Here is a 14,628-nt window from a genome sequence, read left to right as displayed (position 1 = left end):
GGGAGAGGGTGGGACAAGGGAGGGAGAGGACAGTGCTCCAGACAGGGAGAACAACCCTCGGACCTGATGAGACGGCACTGGAAGGGAGAGTGTCAAGATGAGAGGTGGGAGGCCAGGTCCCCAGTGATTTGGTAGTCCGAGGCGGGAGGATCACTTGAGCCCAGGAGTTTGAGACCAGCCTGGGCAACATAGGGAGACTCACCTATACAAAAAAATCAAAAAATTTAGCTGGCTGTGGTGATACACACCTGTAGTCTCAGCTGCTCAGGAGGCTGAGGTGGGAGGATCTCTTGAGTCCAAGAGTTCAAGGCTGTAGTGAGCTATGATTGTGCCACTGCACTCTAGCCTGGGTGACAGAGTGAGACCCTGTCTCAAAAACAAAAACGAGGTGGGAGCAGTAAGCACAGTCCAGGATGTGCAGGGCCTCTTGGCACACTTGGGAGTTTGGAGTTGATTCCTTTAGTGTAAAAGGGAAAAAGCCTCTTTTCTGTCTATTTGCGCTCAATACAGAATACTTCTGGTGTTGGTATTCTGGCATGGTGTTTCCCCACATACCAGCAGTTCTCCAGTGGACACCAGCTGGGTGCCCTTTTCAGATGCCATCTACCTGGAGAGAGTGTCCGATCCCACAGGTTGAGGACTCAGTCCCACAAAACTTAGCCCCACTCCCCATGCTGGTCCCACGCCCCAGGTTATTTTACATTTGCTTTTAACCAACTAGCTATCGATTGGGGTTCCTATACTCTCTCCTTGGGCTTGATAATTTGCTAGGATGGCTCACAGAACCCGGTTAAACATTTCACTTACATTTGCTGGCTTATTATAAAGGAGGCAGAGGAACAGCCAGAGGGAGGGGCGGATGGCACAGTGTAGTGGGGTGCCAGGGGAGTGGTGGTATTGGAACTTCCCTGCCCACTCCGGGCCTTCACCCTCCCAGTAGCTAGAGAAGCATATCAAATTCTGTTATCCAAGAGTTTTTATAGGCTTGATCTCAGAGCTCCCACTCCACATCCTACATACCCACCCCCACTTTCCTGGAGGTTGGTGAATGGGCTGGTAGTTCCATTCCTCTAATCCTCTAATCACTTGGTCTCTGTGGTGACTGGCCCAATCCTTAGTCTCTCCCAGATCATCACATTAGCATAAGCTCAGGTGTTGTAGAAAGGGGCTTGTTATACATAACTGAGGATACTCCTCACCTTAAGGAAATTTTTTTTTTTTTGAGACGGAGTCTTGCTCTGTCGCCCAGGCTGGAGTGTGGTGGCCGGATCTCAGCTCACTGCAAGCTCCGCCTCCCGGGTTTACGCCATTCTCCTGCCTCAGCCTCTGGAGTAGCTGGGACTACAGGCGGCCGCCACCTCGCCCAGCTAGTTTTTTGTATTTTAGTAGAGACAGGGTTTCACCATGTTAGCCAGGATGGTCTCGATCTCCTGACCTCGTGATCCGCCCGTCTTGGCCTCCCAAAGTGCTGGGATTACAGGCTTGAGGCACCGTGCCCGGCCTTTACCTTAAGGAAATTCTAAGGGTTTTAGCTGCTCTGTGATGAGAACTGGGGGATAAAACCCAAATATATTTATTATCCTACTCTTCGATTTTGGTGATAATTGGTACAGACCTGTCTCCTTCGCTGCAGTGGGCCCAAGACCCAATCCCTGACAAGACAGCACCTGCCTGCCCCTCCTGAGGCAGCTGTGCCTTCACAGAAAGAGGCTCAGGTTTTCCTCTAACATAATTTTAGTTTTGGGCAGAGGGGAAACACTGCAGCAGGACCCCCAAGGCATGCTGAGTTAGGCCTTGGGCCCTGATTAGAGGCGACTGGCAGTTTCTAGGGCCTCCTCTGCACTGTAGCCACCCTACTGTAGGCTGGCCCACACTGGGCCCAGAGGAGCCCTTTCCCCATGTTGATATAGTAGCCCTTATAATTCACAGATTTTCCCTGGCGTTCGTCCTGCCTCATCTCAGTGGTTTCCTCTGTGTATTCCTCAGCAGTCCCAAGTTACAGGCCAGTGTAGGGGCCAAGCCAGTTCTAGATGCTGCAGCCAGCCACAGTCTGATAAATTTGTGCCGAAAGTCAGTAGTGTGCCAGGCCGTGTGAAGTCCTGATGTCACAAAGATGAATAAAATATGACTTGTGCCCTCAAAGAATTCACGTGGGTCTGATGTGAGAAGACTAATGTATAAACAACTGATTTCTGAGTCTGGTTCCCAGTCAGATGCCAGTGCTGCCTAGTAGGAAGGCCATGGCCCTGCGACACTGTCTCTGAGTCACCTGCCTTGTGCGACTGCTTGCAAGATCACACATGATGATGAATATAAAGGGCCCAGCCTGGTCCTTGGTGCCTAGAGAGACTCACACAATGGTTGCTGCTGTTGTCAGCAATAACACTCATTCTAGACCAGCTGGCAGCTGCTGTAATGGACAGTGTAACAATGGATATGTGTGTGTCAGCGCTGTGGGAGCTCAGCAGAGGGACATCTCTCAGGGATGGGGACAGGTGTTGGTGGCCAGGGAAGTGCCCACACTATAGCATGTTTTGGGGGCTGGATCAGAGTTTGCCAAGTGGAAAAGGTACAGAGGGACAAGAGGGAACAACACGGGCAGTGGCCTGGAGACCTGTGCTTGTTTGTTTGAGGAATTTGGCAATGGGGTGATTGTTGGGGACTTTAAGGAGCACAGAGCATTTGCCAGCAAAAACCAGATTGTACAGTTGAGTAGGAGGGAAGAAGGTAGTGATGGCAAATGTAGCTCATTTGCTCAACAGTTCTGTGGAGAAGGAAAACAGAGGCAGGTGCTGGCTTAGGGAGGGGTTTTCAGGCTGGGTGCAATGGAGCAGGTTTTTGGGCTGAGAGGAAAGAGTCAAGGACATGGGAGGATGGGCACCTTCAGAGGAAGAGGAGGGAGGAGGACGAGGAAATGGAACCCCAGCTGAGGTCGAGGTTTGGCTCAGATAGGAGAGGCAAAGCTGGGAAGGAAGTTTGGCTCAGATGAGTGAGAAGGAAGCGGGCAGTGGGAGCAGGGGGAGCAGACCGTTCTGAGGCCTGAGAAAAAAGGGCTGATGGGGGTTGGAGTCTTCCCCACACACCTAACCTCCCCATCCCACCCTTCCTTCAGGCCCCTCAGTTATCTTCAAGGTTCACACTAAGTCCTCTCCTCCAGGAAGACTTCCCTGAATCTCTCCTCGGTGTGCCCTCAGCTTCTGTGTTTTCTCTCTAGCAGAGCATTCATGGGGCTCCGAGGCAACTGGACCATAAATTCCTGGAGGGCAGGGGCCCCATCTTTGTTCCCAGGATGTGACTGTGAGTGGAGAGAGAAATAGTCTGTAGTGACCCTGGCCTGTACCAGCCCTGGGTTTTCCACAGTATGGCCAACAGCTTCCTTGGGTTGGACTAATCTGGTGGAAGCTACAGTTCCTCCACCCTCGCTCACCATTGTCAGTACTGGCCACCCTGGGGCTGCTGTCCCAAAGCAGGTGCCCTTGCTGGGAGTAGGAGATAGTGGGGAAATCTAGCTTTGTGTCTGGCATGAAGTACACGTGGTCAGCACGCCCCATTCTGTGTGTTGCGTACTTGCCCCTGCTGGGACAGATGAGGGGACGGAGGAGCAAGCCACCACCACAGTCGCCAGTAAGGAAGAAGCTCAGATGCGTCCTTCCCAGGTCCTGAGGGAGGAGAGAACCTCAGGTCCTGGCCCTGGAGGGGAAGAGCTGCTAGGAGAGCTACTGCATGGACAAACCCAGCCTGAGCTGTTGTGCCTTGTTCCTCTTCCTTACCTGGGGTCTTCCCACACAGCACACTTCCCCAGGCTTGGGCGGCAGCTCACCCCTGCCTTCACCACTGCCTTCACCACTGCCTTCACCACTGCCTCAGTTCCTTCTGCATGGATGGCAGATCAGCTCAGAACCTGCTACCCCCCACCTCTTCCCACGACAGTGCTGAGCCGATGGCTCTGTCAGTGACTCTTGAAATAGCCTCCTTGCCTCTGTTCCCATCTTTCCTTCCCACTGCGACCCCATGGAACAGAAGCTTTATGCTGCGCCCTCCTCCCGTCTCTGCCTCCCAGTTGGCCTCAGGAGGACACGTACTCACAGTCATCCAGAGCCTGGCAGTGGGTCAGGTCAGGGCAGTTACAGCCAGCAGGCTGTTTTCTTCTGGTGCCCCTGCTACCCAGGTGTTGGGTATCTGCGAGCCACTAGCCTCTAGAGGAGGTCACCACACCTCCTCTATTTCACCTGTGCAGACAAACATCCCCTTTCTGGGATACCCTCCATCTGAAGCCCAGAGCCAGGCTCCTTAGTCTGTTCCTGGCCTCTGGGGAATTCAGCTACACTCACAGGGCTGTTACCCAGGCTTTTCTGATCCTTGTTAGCTGGTTCAGAGCCCTCACTGCCCCGTTTGGAAGCATCATGGGGGAAGAAGAGAGTTTTGTGCAGTGTGGGATGAAGATACAGAGTACCTTTAACAATAGGGAGACGGTTGAGGTGGAAAGGTAGCCCGGGTCTCCTAGGGAGGAGCAAGGGAGGGAGGGACAACTTGACATTGAAGCCTAAACACACTATGGAGTTACAAGCAAGAGGCTAAAGGAGGCCTTTGCTCAGCCCATGAGGTCACTCTGATGGCCTAGGAGGCCTTTCTGGCCTCTCTTGCAGGGTGATGATGATGACCAGAGCTTTTTTGGACCAAGAAAGCAGATTGGCTGCTAGTCTCCTTGGTTTGCCTGCCTCACAGAGCGTGTGGGCTGTGGGCCAGGCCTGTCCCTGCTCACCTGTGCCCTGGGCTGCAGGTGGAATCTCACACCAGCTTTGGGTTTCAGTGGGCCAGGTGAACTATCCCAAAGTCGCAGACAGCTCTTCCTTCGATGAGGACAGCAGCGATGCCTTATCCCCTGAGCAGCCTGCCAGCCATGAGTCCCAGGGTTCTGTGCCGTCACCCCTGGAGGCCCGAGTCAGCGAACCACTGCCCAGTGCCACCTCTGCATCCCCCACCCAGGTGAGTGTGTGCTTCCAGATGCTTCCCCAGCTCCAAGGTGCTAGGGCTGCCCAGAGTAAGGTCTCTCTCCTGGGCCGGGGTATGCCTCCTGCTCTGGCACAGGGGAGCCAGGGGGATGCTACCCTAGTTGCTCAGGTGCTGGCTGCTTGGGCTCCCCACTGGTGGGAGATGTGGGCAGAGGCCCCGCTCCAGCAGCCATAGGTCAGGTGGAGGACGACACTGGCCACGGCTGCCTTGCAGTGGGATTGCAAACCTCACTGGCCCAGTCTGTATTCATTTATTTGGAGCAGCCTGCTTTTCTTGAGTGTATTTAGTTCTTTTCATTGCCTTCTCTTTTTCTTTCCTAGCTCCTCCTGCCACCCTGGAGGTTGCTCTTCTCCTCCCCCAGTTTCTGCCCACCATTTGCACTCTGACAGTGGTGGCATCTGAGGACCCTGTGTAGGGTCAGGGCAGGCTAGGCACACCCTACCTGGAGGTGGCCATGTCCTCACTTCCCTTTTTCCCCCTCAGGTTGTGTCTCAACTTCCGATGGGCCCGGATTCCGGAGAAATGCTTTTCCTGGCAGAGCAGCCTCCTCTGCCTCCCCTACCTCTGCTGCCTCCCAGCCTCACCAATGGAACCACTGTCGCCACTGCCAAGCCCACTCCCACGCTCATTAAGGTACATTTCTGCCAGTGACTGTACCCTCCCCTTCCTGGTGCCCTTTGGAGTCCTGCTGTGACTTCATTCCAGCTGTGGGGACGGCTGCAGGGGCTGTGGTGCACGTCTTCTCCCGTTGGTCTGGGAGTTCCTTCCTGTTCTCTCCGCTGTCCGACATAACACTGGCTGTTGCGATCGTAGCCACCAATTATTGGTGGCCTTGGGGTGGCCTTGGGCATTCCAGGTACTCATTCCTGCTCTCATCCATGAAGTCATTCCCACACATTATGTCTTGTTCACTCAACAATTCCGTGAGGCAGAAATAGAGCCCTTTGCTACAAGAGAGGAACTGAGAAGTGAAGTGATGTGGCCAGAGGCTTGCAGGAGGTGTCACTGAGTGTTCTTCTCCTCCTCCAAGGCCTGACCTGAAATGCCGGCAGGAGGCGGGGGTTACTGTCGTCGGTGTGGGGGACCCTGTGCTGGGCACTGCTGGCCTCTTGGACTCAGGTGTCTGCTGTTAAATTCAGCTGCACCAAGGGCTGATGCAGGGTCCCCCCTGCTCCACAGAACTGCCTGGCCACCAGGATCTCGGGGGCCCCAACCCCACACCTCCACCTGGCCCACGCCTCCCTGACTTGCTCCACCTGTACCCTTTCTGCTCTGTCCTTTCTTACTCTCTCGGTTCTCGCCTCACACAGACCCTGTGCCTGGCTTGGCAACCCCTGGCCATCTGAGCCTCAGGAGAGGCCGACAGTCTGCAGCCTGGGCTGTCTGGCGCTCGTGCTCTGGCCTTAGTAGGCCCCACTAGCTCTGGGAGCTGCCTGCCCATCTTGTGACTCTCCCTGGCTCTGTCCCATGGTGACATCCCCAGTCCCGCCTCTGCACATGACCCTGTCATCTCTGCTGCCTCCTGCTTCCTCTGTGTCAGAAAGTCACTGTGGCTTCCTGAATGTCACTGTCTCCTCTTTCAGGCCTGGGAGCAGTGAGTGGCCTCTCCTCCTAGCCTACCCTTGCTTTCAGTGCTGCCTGCCCAGGCGCTGCCTCCTCAGTGCCTGTCCTGCACCTGCATTCTCTTCCTTACTGTCAACAGGTGTCCCTGCTTTTCCCACAGAGTTCCTCCCTCCAGCGTGCTTCTCCTCACACTCCTGTTGCCTTCCTTTGCCTCCCGCGTTTGGAAGAAGAGTCTGTGTATTTTGTCTACACATCTCTTCAGTTACCCCACCAGTGGACTGAAACATTATCTTCAGGGGCCTCAATCCAAGTCCATCCCCACTGCTGTGCTCCTGGCCCAGCTATTGGGGTTCCCTCTCTTTGGTTGTGTTTTCCCTGCCTCCCTCTTCCTCCCTTTAATTGGGGGTGCTCCCTAGGCTCTGCCCTTTGCCCCCTCTCTCCCTCTGCCTGTACGTCTGCCTGCTCCCCAGCCTGTGCTCAGAGGTTCTCTGTGGCTGTGTTCCCTTCTTCTGGAGCAATCCTGGCCCCAGAGCCTCGGCAGCCCTGCCCTTTCTCCATCCTTCCCATGCTCCCAGCAAAACCAGAACCTCTTCTGGGGTCACTCCTCACCTGCCACATGTTCACTTTGTCTGTTCTTCCACTAGTGGGTCACCTGCCCAAACCTTCCTTTCGGTCCTCATTGCCACAAGGTCTAGACGCCACCTGTTCCTACATCCAGCCTTGTACGCTTCTGTCTGCCATTCTCTGCTCAGAACTTCTCAGCTCTCCGCGGTCTCTCTCTGGCACTCCCTTGCTAACTTACCTCGTCCAACTGCGCCCTTCCTTGCTCCAAGAACAGGCCTCCCACATACTGCCTACTGGCCCTTGGTCAGTTTGGGTCTTCTGACTCTCCTGGCCCAGCAGCTGTGCCAGCTGGAGGTCTTTGGGGGCATGAATAGGAGCTTTTAGAGTCCTGTGTTAGAACAAGAACAAGATCACCTTGTGACTTTGGGCAAGTGACTTCTTTGAGCCTGTTGACCATTTTCAAGTAGACATGACAGTTCCTACCTGGCAGGATTCCCCCCAGCCCCCAAAAAAGCAAGCAGCATTCTTGAGAAGCTTGTGTGGCTCCGTCTTTGTAAAGTGCCTGGTCTGGTGCAGCCCAAGCTCCATCAGTCAGCTGGGTTTTACCTCCTTGTGTTCACTCTGGCTTGGGGTCATGGTGATGTCTGTGCTGGAACATTTGATTGACATACCCTCCAAGCTAGAAGCTCTTTTAAGCCAGGGGCCAGGCACAGCCCTCTTTGTCACTCCAGCCCCTTTCCTGGCACATTTCTGGGCACATTTCTGCTTTCAACGGAGTGTATGGTCCCATGGGGAAGAGTGGAAATGGGCAAAGTGTGGATGGAGATGTCTTCTCGGAAGCCACACAGGCGTGGGGAGAGCTGCCAGCCCCACCCCGAGAAGCCTGAGGCTGCCCCTGAATGGCACCCTGTCTCCTGTGCCCTCAGCAAAGCCAACCCAAGTCTGCCAGTGAGAAGTCACAGCGCAGCAAGAAGGCCAAGGAGCTGAAGCCAAAGGTGAAGAAGCTCAAGTACCACCAGTACATCCCCCCGGACCAGAAGCAGGACAGGGGGGCACCCCCCATGGACTCATCCTATGCCAAGATCCTGCAGCAGCAGCAGCTCTTCCTCCAGCTGCAGATTCTCAACCAGCAGCAGCAGCAGCACCACAACTACCAGGCCATCCTGCCTGCCCCGCCAAAGTAGGCACCCACTTGCCACCACCTGCCCCTGCCCTCCCCAAGCCACCCTGAGCCAGGCAGGTGCCACATCTGGTGGAGGTGAACCCCACATCTTTAAGGACCCTCTGGGGTCTGGGTGCTACAATGTGGTCTGCAGGCAGGGTCACCCTAGCCTTTGCTAGGCCCTTGCCCCATGCCTATCTGTACCCAACCCTGCAGCCCAGGCTTGGGCTGCCACCTGCAGAGGCCACGGGTGATGCTGGATGGGTGCTCATTTCCGCCTTTTCTTCTCAGGTCAGCAGGTGAGGCCCTGGGAAGCAGCGGGAATCCCCCAGTACGCAGCCTCTCCACTACCAATAGCAGCTCCAGCTCAGGTGCCCCTGGGCCCTGTGGGCTGGCACGTCAGAACAGCACCTCACTGACTGGCAAGCCGGGAGCCCTGCCAGCCAACCTGGACGACATGAAGGTACACAGCCACTGGAAAACTTGAGCCACTGCCAGCCTGGCCCTTCCCACAGGGGCTGTCCGGGTGCTGGTTTTTAGGCAGGGAAGGCATCCAGCCTAGGACCCACCATCATGGAAGGCAGCGCAGGGCTCCAGGCTCTGGTCCCTATCGGACAGGGGCACCTTGGGCACAGCTCCGAGGCTGCCTGGAGGTGGTCATGGCGAGTGACACCAGCTTCCTCGTGGTGGGTCCTGTTGTTGGCAGCACAGCCGGCATCTGTCCAGGCAGTCGCATGTCTCTTATCTTCCTTGACTTGTATGGTACATTCAATGTGAGAAGTGGGGATTGGTGTCCCTGTGAGGATGGTCAAGCTGAGGCACTGACAGGAGGAGAAGCTTGTCCACAGTCGCAGACCTGGTCAGTGTAGACTGGCCTGTCCAGTAGCAACCCTGCTTGCATTTTCCCCTTTGCCGGTGAATGCGGAGCTCAGGGTGCTGTTCAGATGCAGTGCCTGCCTGGGAAGAGAGTGGCCTGTGATCAGGGTCACAGACTTGGCTTCCGTCCCAGGGCCTTGGAGAGGACTGGGTCATGCCCAGTGCCTTGTGTGTTTTCTCTGCCCCATCAGAAGATTGACTGGACCAAGCTCTCCCTTGAGAACTTGTTCTCTGAACTAGGCTGGGCCCTACTTTCATGAGCTCGGTTTTCTCTTCTGCAAAACTAAGTCTGTTCCATTCAAGATTTATTGAGCCCAAGCACCATGCTGGGGGCTGGGGACAGCTGTGGGCACCATGTGCCAGCCCCCGCTGCCTGCATAGGTGGGGAGCATTGTAACCAGGTCCCTGCTAGAGTGAGAACAATGAAAGGGAGGATGCTGTTGGCTCAGGTGGTGGGGCGCATTGCGCCCTCTAGGCTGCTGGAGGATTAGGGCAGTTGATGCATCTGAAGTGCCCTTCTGTCAGACTGCCCTTCTGCCTGGACCCAGTGCCCTGTGTCCAGCTGCCCCTGGCCTCCCTGACTCTTGACTGCCTTGCAGGTGGCAGAGCTGAAGCAGGAGCTGAAGTTGCGATCACTGCCCGTCTCAGGCACCAAAACTGAGCTGATTGAGCGCCTTCGAGCCTACCAAGACCAAATCGGCCCTGTCCCAGGAGCCCCCAAGGCCCCTGCCACCACCTCTATCCTGCACAAGGCTGGCGAGGTGGTGGTAGCCTTCCCGGCGGCCCGGCTGAGCACAGGGCCAGCTCTGGTGGCAGCAGGCCTGGCCCCGACTGAGGTGGTGGTGGCCACGGTGACCAGCAATGGAGTGGTGAAATTTGGCAGCACGGGCTCCACACCGCCTGTGTCTCCTACGCCCTCAGAGCGCTCACTGCTCAGCACCGGCGATGAAAACTCCACCCCCGGGGACACCTTTGGTGAGATGGTGACGTCTCCCCTGACGCAGCTGACCCTGCAGGCCTCACCACTGCAGATCCTCGTGAAGGAGGAGGGCCCCCGGGCCGGGTCCTGTTGCCTGAGCCCTGGGGGGCGGGCAGAGCTAGAGGGGCGCGACAAGGACCAGATGCTGCAGGAGAAAGACAAGCAGATCGAGGAGCTGACGCGCATGCTCCGGCAGAAGCAGCAGCTGGTGGAGCGGCTCAGGCTGCAGCTGGAGCAGGAAAAGCGAGCCCAGCAGCCTGCCCCAACCCCTGTCCCCACCCCTGCCCCTCTCGGCACCCCAGTGAAGCAGGAGAACAGCTTCTCCAGCTGCCAACTGAGCCGACAGCCCTTGGGCCCTGCTCACCCATTCAGTCCCAGCCTGGCGGCCCCAACCACCAACCATGTAGACCCTTGTGCTGCGGCCCCGGGGCCCCCGTCCGTGGTGGTGAAGCAGGAAGCTGTGCAGCCTGAGCCCGAGCCGGTCCCCACCCCCCAGCTGCTTCTGGGTCCTCAGGGCCCTGGCCTCATCAAGGGGGTTGCACCTCCCACCCTCATCACTGACTCCACAGGGACCCACCTTGTCCTCACCGTGACCAATAAGAATGCAGACAGCCCTGGCCTGTCCAGTGGAAGCCCCCAGCAGGTACCTGGGTATGGGAGGAACCGGGCAGGGCCCAGAGGAGGGTGGGAAGAGCGTCTCGCGACAGCCCTCGTGGGCCCCAGGGGCCCCTCGTGCTGGGCATTTTGTGTTTGCTTCATTTAATCTTCCTTTCGACCCTCTGAAATGAGAGGTCGTTATCCCCATCTCACCACGGGGAGCACTGAGACTTAGGAAAGTTAAGGGACTTGCCTGAGACCCCCTAGCCATAGGGCAGAACCATTGGTGAGCTCTCCACCTCTCTCGGTGTTGAGACTAGAACATTTTTGCACCTTAGCAGAGGACTCCTGAGCAGCCCACACCAGGCTGGGCCTGCCCTAGTGCTGCTCTGTGGGGAGTGGCCAGTGAAGGTCAGAGGTAGCCTGCCCTGGGGAGAGGCTGTGGGGTCCTCTGGCCAGGATCCAGCTCAGGGTCCTCCCCTCAGAGAGGCCAGCTGTCCCCACCGAGGTGTCAGCAGCAGAAAGCTCCCCCAGCAGACCTCTCAGCCTAGGCCACAGGTGAGGCTGCCCTAAGGCTTTATGTAGCCTTGTGGTCCTGCAGAACTTGGGGGTGGAGGAGACAGTGACAGGAACAGGTACCTCAGGATAGGAGATGGGGGTCCCTGAGCAGACCCAAGCAGAGAAAGAAGCTGCAGAAATCTCAGGGGGTGACCAGCCCAGCCCAGAGACCTCTCCCAAACCTCAAGAGGCCAGGCACCCCGGGTTGAGGGTCCCCCATCCTGTATTCCTTCTTACCTAGTGGCTTTCACGAAAGCTCCCTAAAAGCCAGTGCCCCCCATCTGCCCTCCTAGAGTGTGAGAGGCCCTGGCCCTATCCCCACCCCTCACCCCTACAAGGCAGGTCTGTACCCCCAGCCCCCTGGCCACTGGTCCTCTCCCTGCTCTTCTGTCCAGCCCTCATCCCAGCCTGGCTCTCCAGTGCCTGCCGCCTCTGCCCAGATGGACCTAGAGCACCCACTGCAGCCCCTCTTTGGGACCCCCACGTCTCTGCTGAAGAAGGAACCACCTGGCTATGAGGAAGCCATGAGCCAGCAGCCCAAACAGCAGGTGAGGAAGGCGGGCTGGGCCTGGCCATTGTGGGCGGCTGCCCTAGGCTGCTGGGCTGAGGTTCCTACAGCCCCAGCTGCAGGAATAGGGGGCAGGTTGAAGCCCAGCTTCAGGGTCAGAGAGGCCTTGGGGAGTGGGCCGTTGGGGGATAGGCACCAGGAGTCCGGGCACGCCTGTGGGTGCTGTGGGTCTGGCTGCTTATTCTGGGTGGAGGGAGGAGCCTCATTCGTAGTTCATGCTGGGAGCCCCCATTCAAGAGTTTCACTTTTTTTTTTTTTCTTTGTCCTGCAGGAAAATGGTTCCTCAAGCCAGCAGATGGACGACCTGTTTGACATTCTCATTCAGAGCGGAGGTAACCCCAGGTCCCCTGCTGCCTCCTGACAGCCTTCTCTGTTCATAGGTGTCTCTAGCCCTGGGTTGGTTTGTTTTTATGGAATGCTTCCATGCGTGACCAGTCTTGGGCAAGCACTGTGGATGCATGGTGGCTGTGAGCCCTCCTGTCTCCAGGGCCTGGATGAGAGGACCAGGGAAGGTGTCGTCCTTCAGCAGGGAGCACTGCCCCCAGGCCCTCACCTGCCAATGAACAGAAGAGATATTTGCCCTTGTGGAGCTCACAGTGCAGCCTGGGGAGGTGGAAAACAAGTAGAAGAAATAAGCAGATCATATGGAAGATCCGAGAGGAGCCTTCGGAGGCGGAGGGGAGGGAGAGGTCTGGGGAGCCTGGTGGGGAAGGGCCGGGATGGCTCCTGTGAGCGGGAGCAGCTGTGTGCATCTGTGCGGCCTCGGGAGTGCCTGGCGAGTTGGAGTGGAGTTGAGGAAAGGGAAAGAAGGGCTTTGTGGCCAGATCATGCATGGCCTCCTGGGCATCAGGGCAGGGTGGCTTTGGCTCCATTGTGTGGGAAGCCATCGCACAGCCTTGGGTAGAGTGGCCTGGTCTGATGCAGGACCCAGGAACCTTCCAGCTGCTGTAGCGATAGCAGCCGTGCAACGGCAGAAGCAGGGAGCCCCAGGTTGGGGGTGGTGGGAGAGCAGGGCTGTGGCCCAGCAGGCAGCAGTGGCAGGTGGAGGAATAGCTGGAGTCAGCCCCATTTGGAGAGAGCCAGGTTGGTGTCTTTATGGATGAGGTGTGGAGAGAGGGAAGGAACAGCCAAGGATGACTTCAAGGGCTGTGGCCTGAAGGGCCAGGGTGGAGTGGCCATTGATGGGGTGAGCTGGGGAGGGGGCACGTGTGGGACCACATTGTGCAGTCGCTGATGGGGTGTGTCATGAGTGGAGGGTTTACAGGGACAGTTGACATCGAGTGGCATTTGTAAGGTCTGGGCTGCAATGTAGGAGTTGGGGTGTTGTCACATCTAGATTGGCAGTTGGAGCTGGGAGGCTGCCCAGGGCGTGAGGTGGGGGAGCAGAGGTCGGGGCTGAGCCCAGCCTTGGGGGTCGAGAGGACAAGCAGTGGCAGGGTGTGGTGTCCTGGAAGCCAGCTGTGGCCAAGGGAGCTGAGGACCGAGGTCTGGACCCGGAAGCAGGCGTCATGGGCACAACAGGAAGTCTGTGAGAGGCCTGAGAGCAGGGTTGGGGGTGGCCATGGAGAGCTCTCTGGGAGGTTCCTCTGCAGAGGGGAGGAAGAGAGTAGGGCAGATGCTGGATGGGAGACAGCATGCATCTGTGTGAGGGACCCAGCTGGGAGTGGAAGATCCCAGAGGACCCCAAGATGGCCCTGGGAAGGAGCTTACTGGCGGCAGCAGGCAAGAAGGCTGGGCGTGTGGTGCCGACGCTGGTCGGCGAGCACGGACTTCTCTCCGAGTGTCTCAGTGGCTTCTGGAGGAGGAGGAGTGGCTGAGGGGTACAGGAAAAGCGGGAGCTCAGCCTGGAACCACAGCTCTACCAGAGTGGATTTGATGTTGTGTGAATTTTATTTCAATTTAAGACGAGCTCAGTCACTGGTGTTCCTGTGAAGTCAACAATTCTCAAGCCTTAGGGAGAACCCCAGGTCCCTGGGGCCTGAGGTGCATCTCTCACCAGTGCAGGTGGCACTGAGGTGGCAGGTATGGGACCTGCTTTGGGGACAACTGGGCTGGGCACTCAGGAAAGAGGCCTTGGCATGAGCTTTAGGAGTTTCCAAGGGAAGGTGGTGCTACCCCAGAGATTGTTCAAGAAGGAAAAGGGAACAGGCTTTGAACTCTAACTTCTAAGAGATGGTAGAGAAAAGGAGAATGGTGGGTGTGGGTGCCGCCTGCCCCCAAAGGGACGCTGAGAAGTGGCCCAAGAGGTGGCAGTGATGCCAGAAGCAGGTGTTTGAGGAGAGAGGTCTGGGCAGGTGGTGGCAGCTGGAGGTGAGCGACCTGCTTGCCTGTGAGAGCAGCTGCAGGGCAAAGAATGCATTCTGCTGGGCCAGGAGGGGCCGGAGCCCACAGGATTGGGGAGCAGGCCCGGTTTTTGCATAATTCTTTTTTTTAGTTGTGGTGAAATAATAAAATTTGCCATTCTAACCATTTTTTAGATGTACAATTCAGAGGTATTAGGTCCATTCAGTGTTGTGCAGCTATCACCCTTATCTACTCTAGAACTTCTTTTTTTTTTTTTTTTTTTTTTGAGACGGAGCCTCGCTCTGTCACCCAGCCTGGAGTCCAGTGGCGCAATCTCGGTTCACTGCAAGCTCCGCCTCCCGGGTTTATGCCATTCTCCTGCCTCAGTCTTCCTTCTGCTCACTGCTCGGGCCTCGTGATCCGCCCGTCTCGGCTTCCCAAAGTGCTGGGATTACAGGCTTGAGC

The 14,628-nt window shown here is 57.0% G+C and overlaps 1 protein-coding gene across 4 annotated transcripts in view; it reads left to right on the top strand.

Moving 5' to 3' along the window:
• Positions 1–14,628, top strand: part of MRTFA (myocardin related transcription factor A) — a 224,828-nt gene that overhangs the window by 205,854 nt on the left and 4,346 nt on the right. For 3 of the 4 annotated variants that reach the window (XM_017870247.1, XM_017870246.1, XM_017870248.1), the window contains 7 exons: positions 4,811–4,986; positions 5,497–5,646; positions 8,067–8,320; positions 8,594–8,765; positions 9,778–10,800; positions 11,708–11,860; positions 12,152–12,212. In XM_017870247.1, the coding sequence (XP_017725736.1) occupies positions 4,811–4,986; positions 5,497–5,646; positions 8,067–8,320; positions 8,594–8,765; positions 9,778–10,800; positions 11,708–11,860; positions 12,152–12,212 (1,989 nt within the window). Of the gene's footprint in view, positions 1–1,495; positions 2,570–4,810; positions 4,987–5,496; positions 5,647–8,066; positions 8,321–8,593; positions 8,766–9,777; positions 10,801–11,707; positions 11,861–12,151; positions 12,213–14,628 lie in introns of those variants that run through there. The other variant, XM_017870249.1, reaches the window with a different exon arrangement.

The sequence above is a fragment of the Rhinopithecus bieti genome, unplaced genomic scaffold (assembly GCF_001698545.2).
Source record: "Rhinopithecus bieti isolate Rb0 unplaced genomic scaffold, ASM169854v2 scaffold_4967, whole genome shotgun sequence".
Classification (NCBI taxonomy): Eukaryota; Metazoa; Chordata; class Mammalia; order Primates; family Cercopithecidae; genus Rhinopithecus; species Rhinopithecus bieti.
This window is presented reverse-complemented; position numbering and strand designations above follow the sequence as displayed.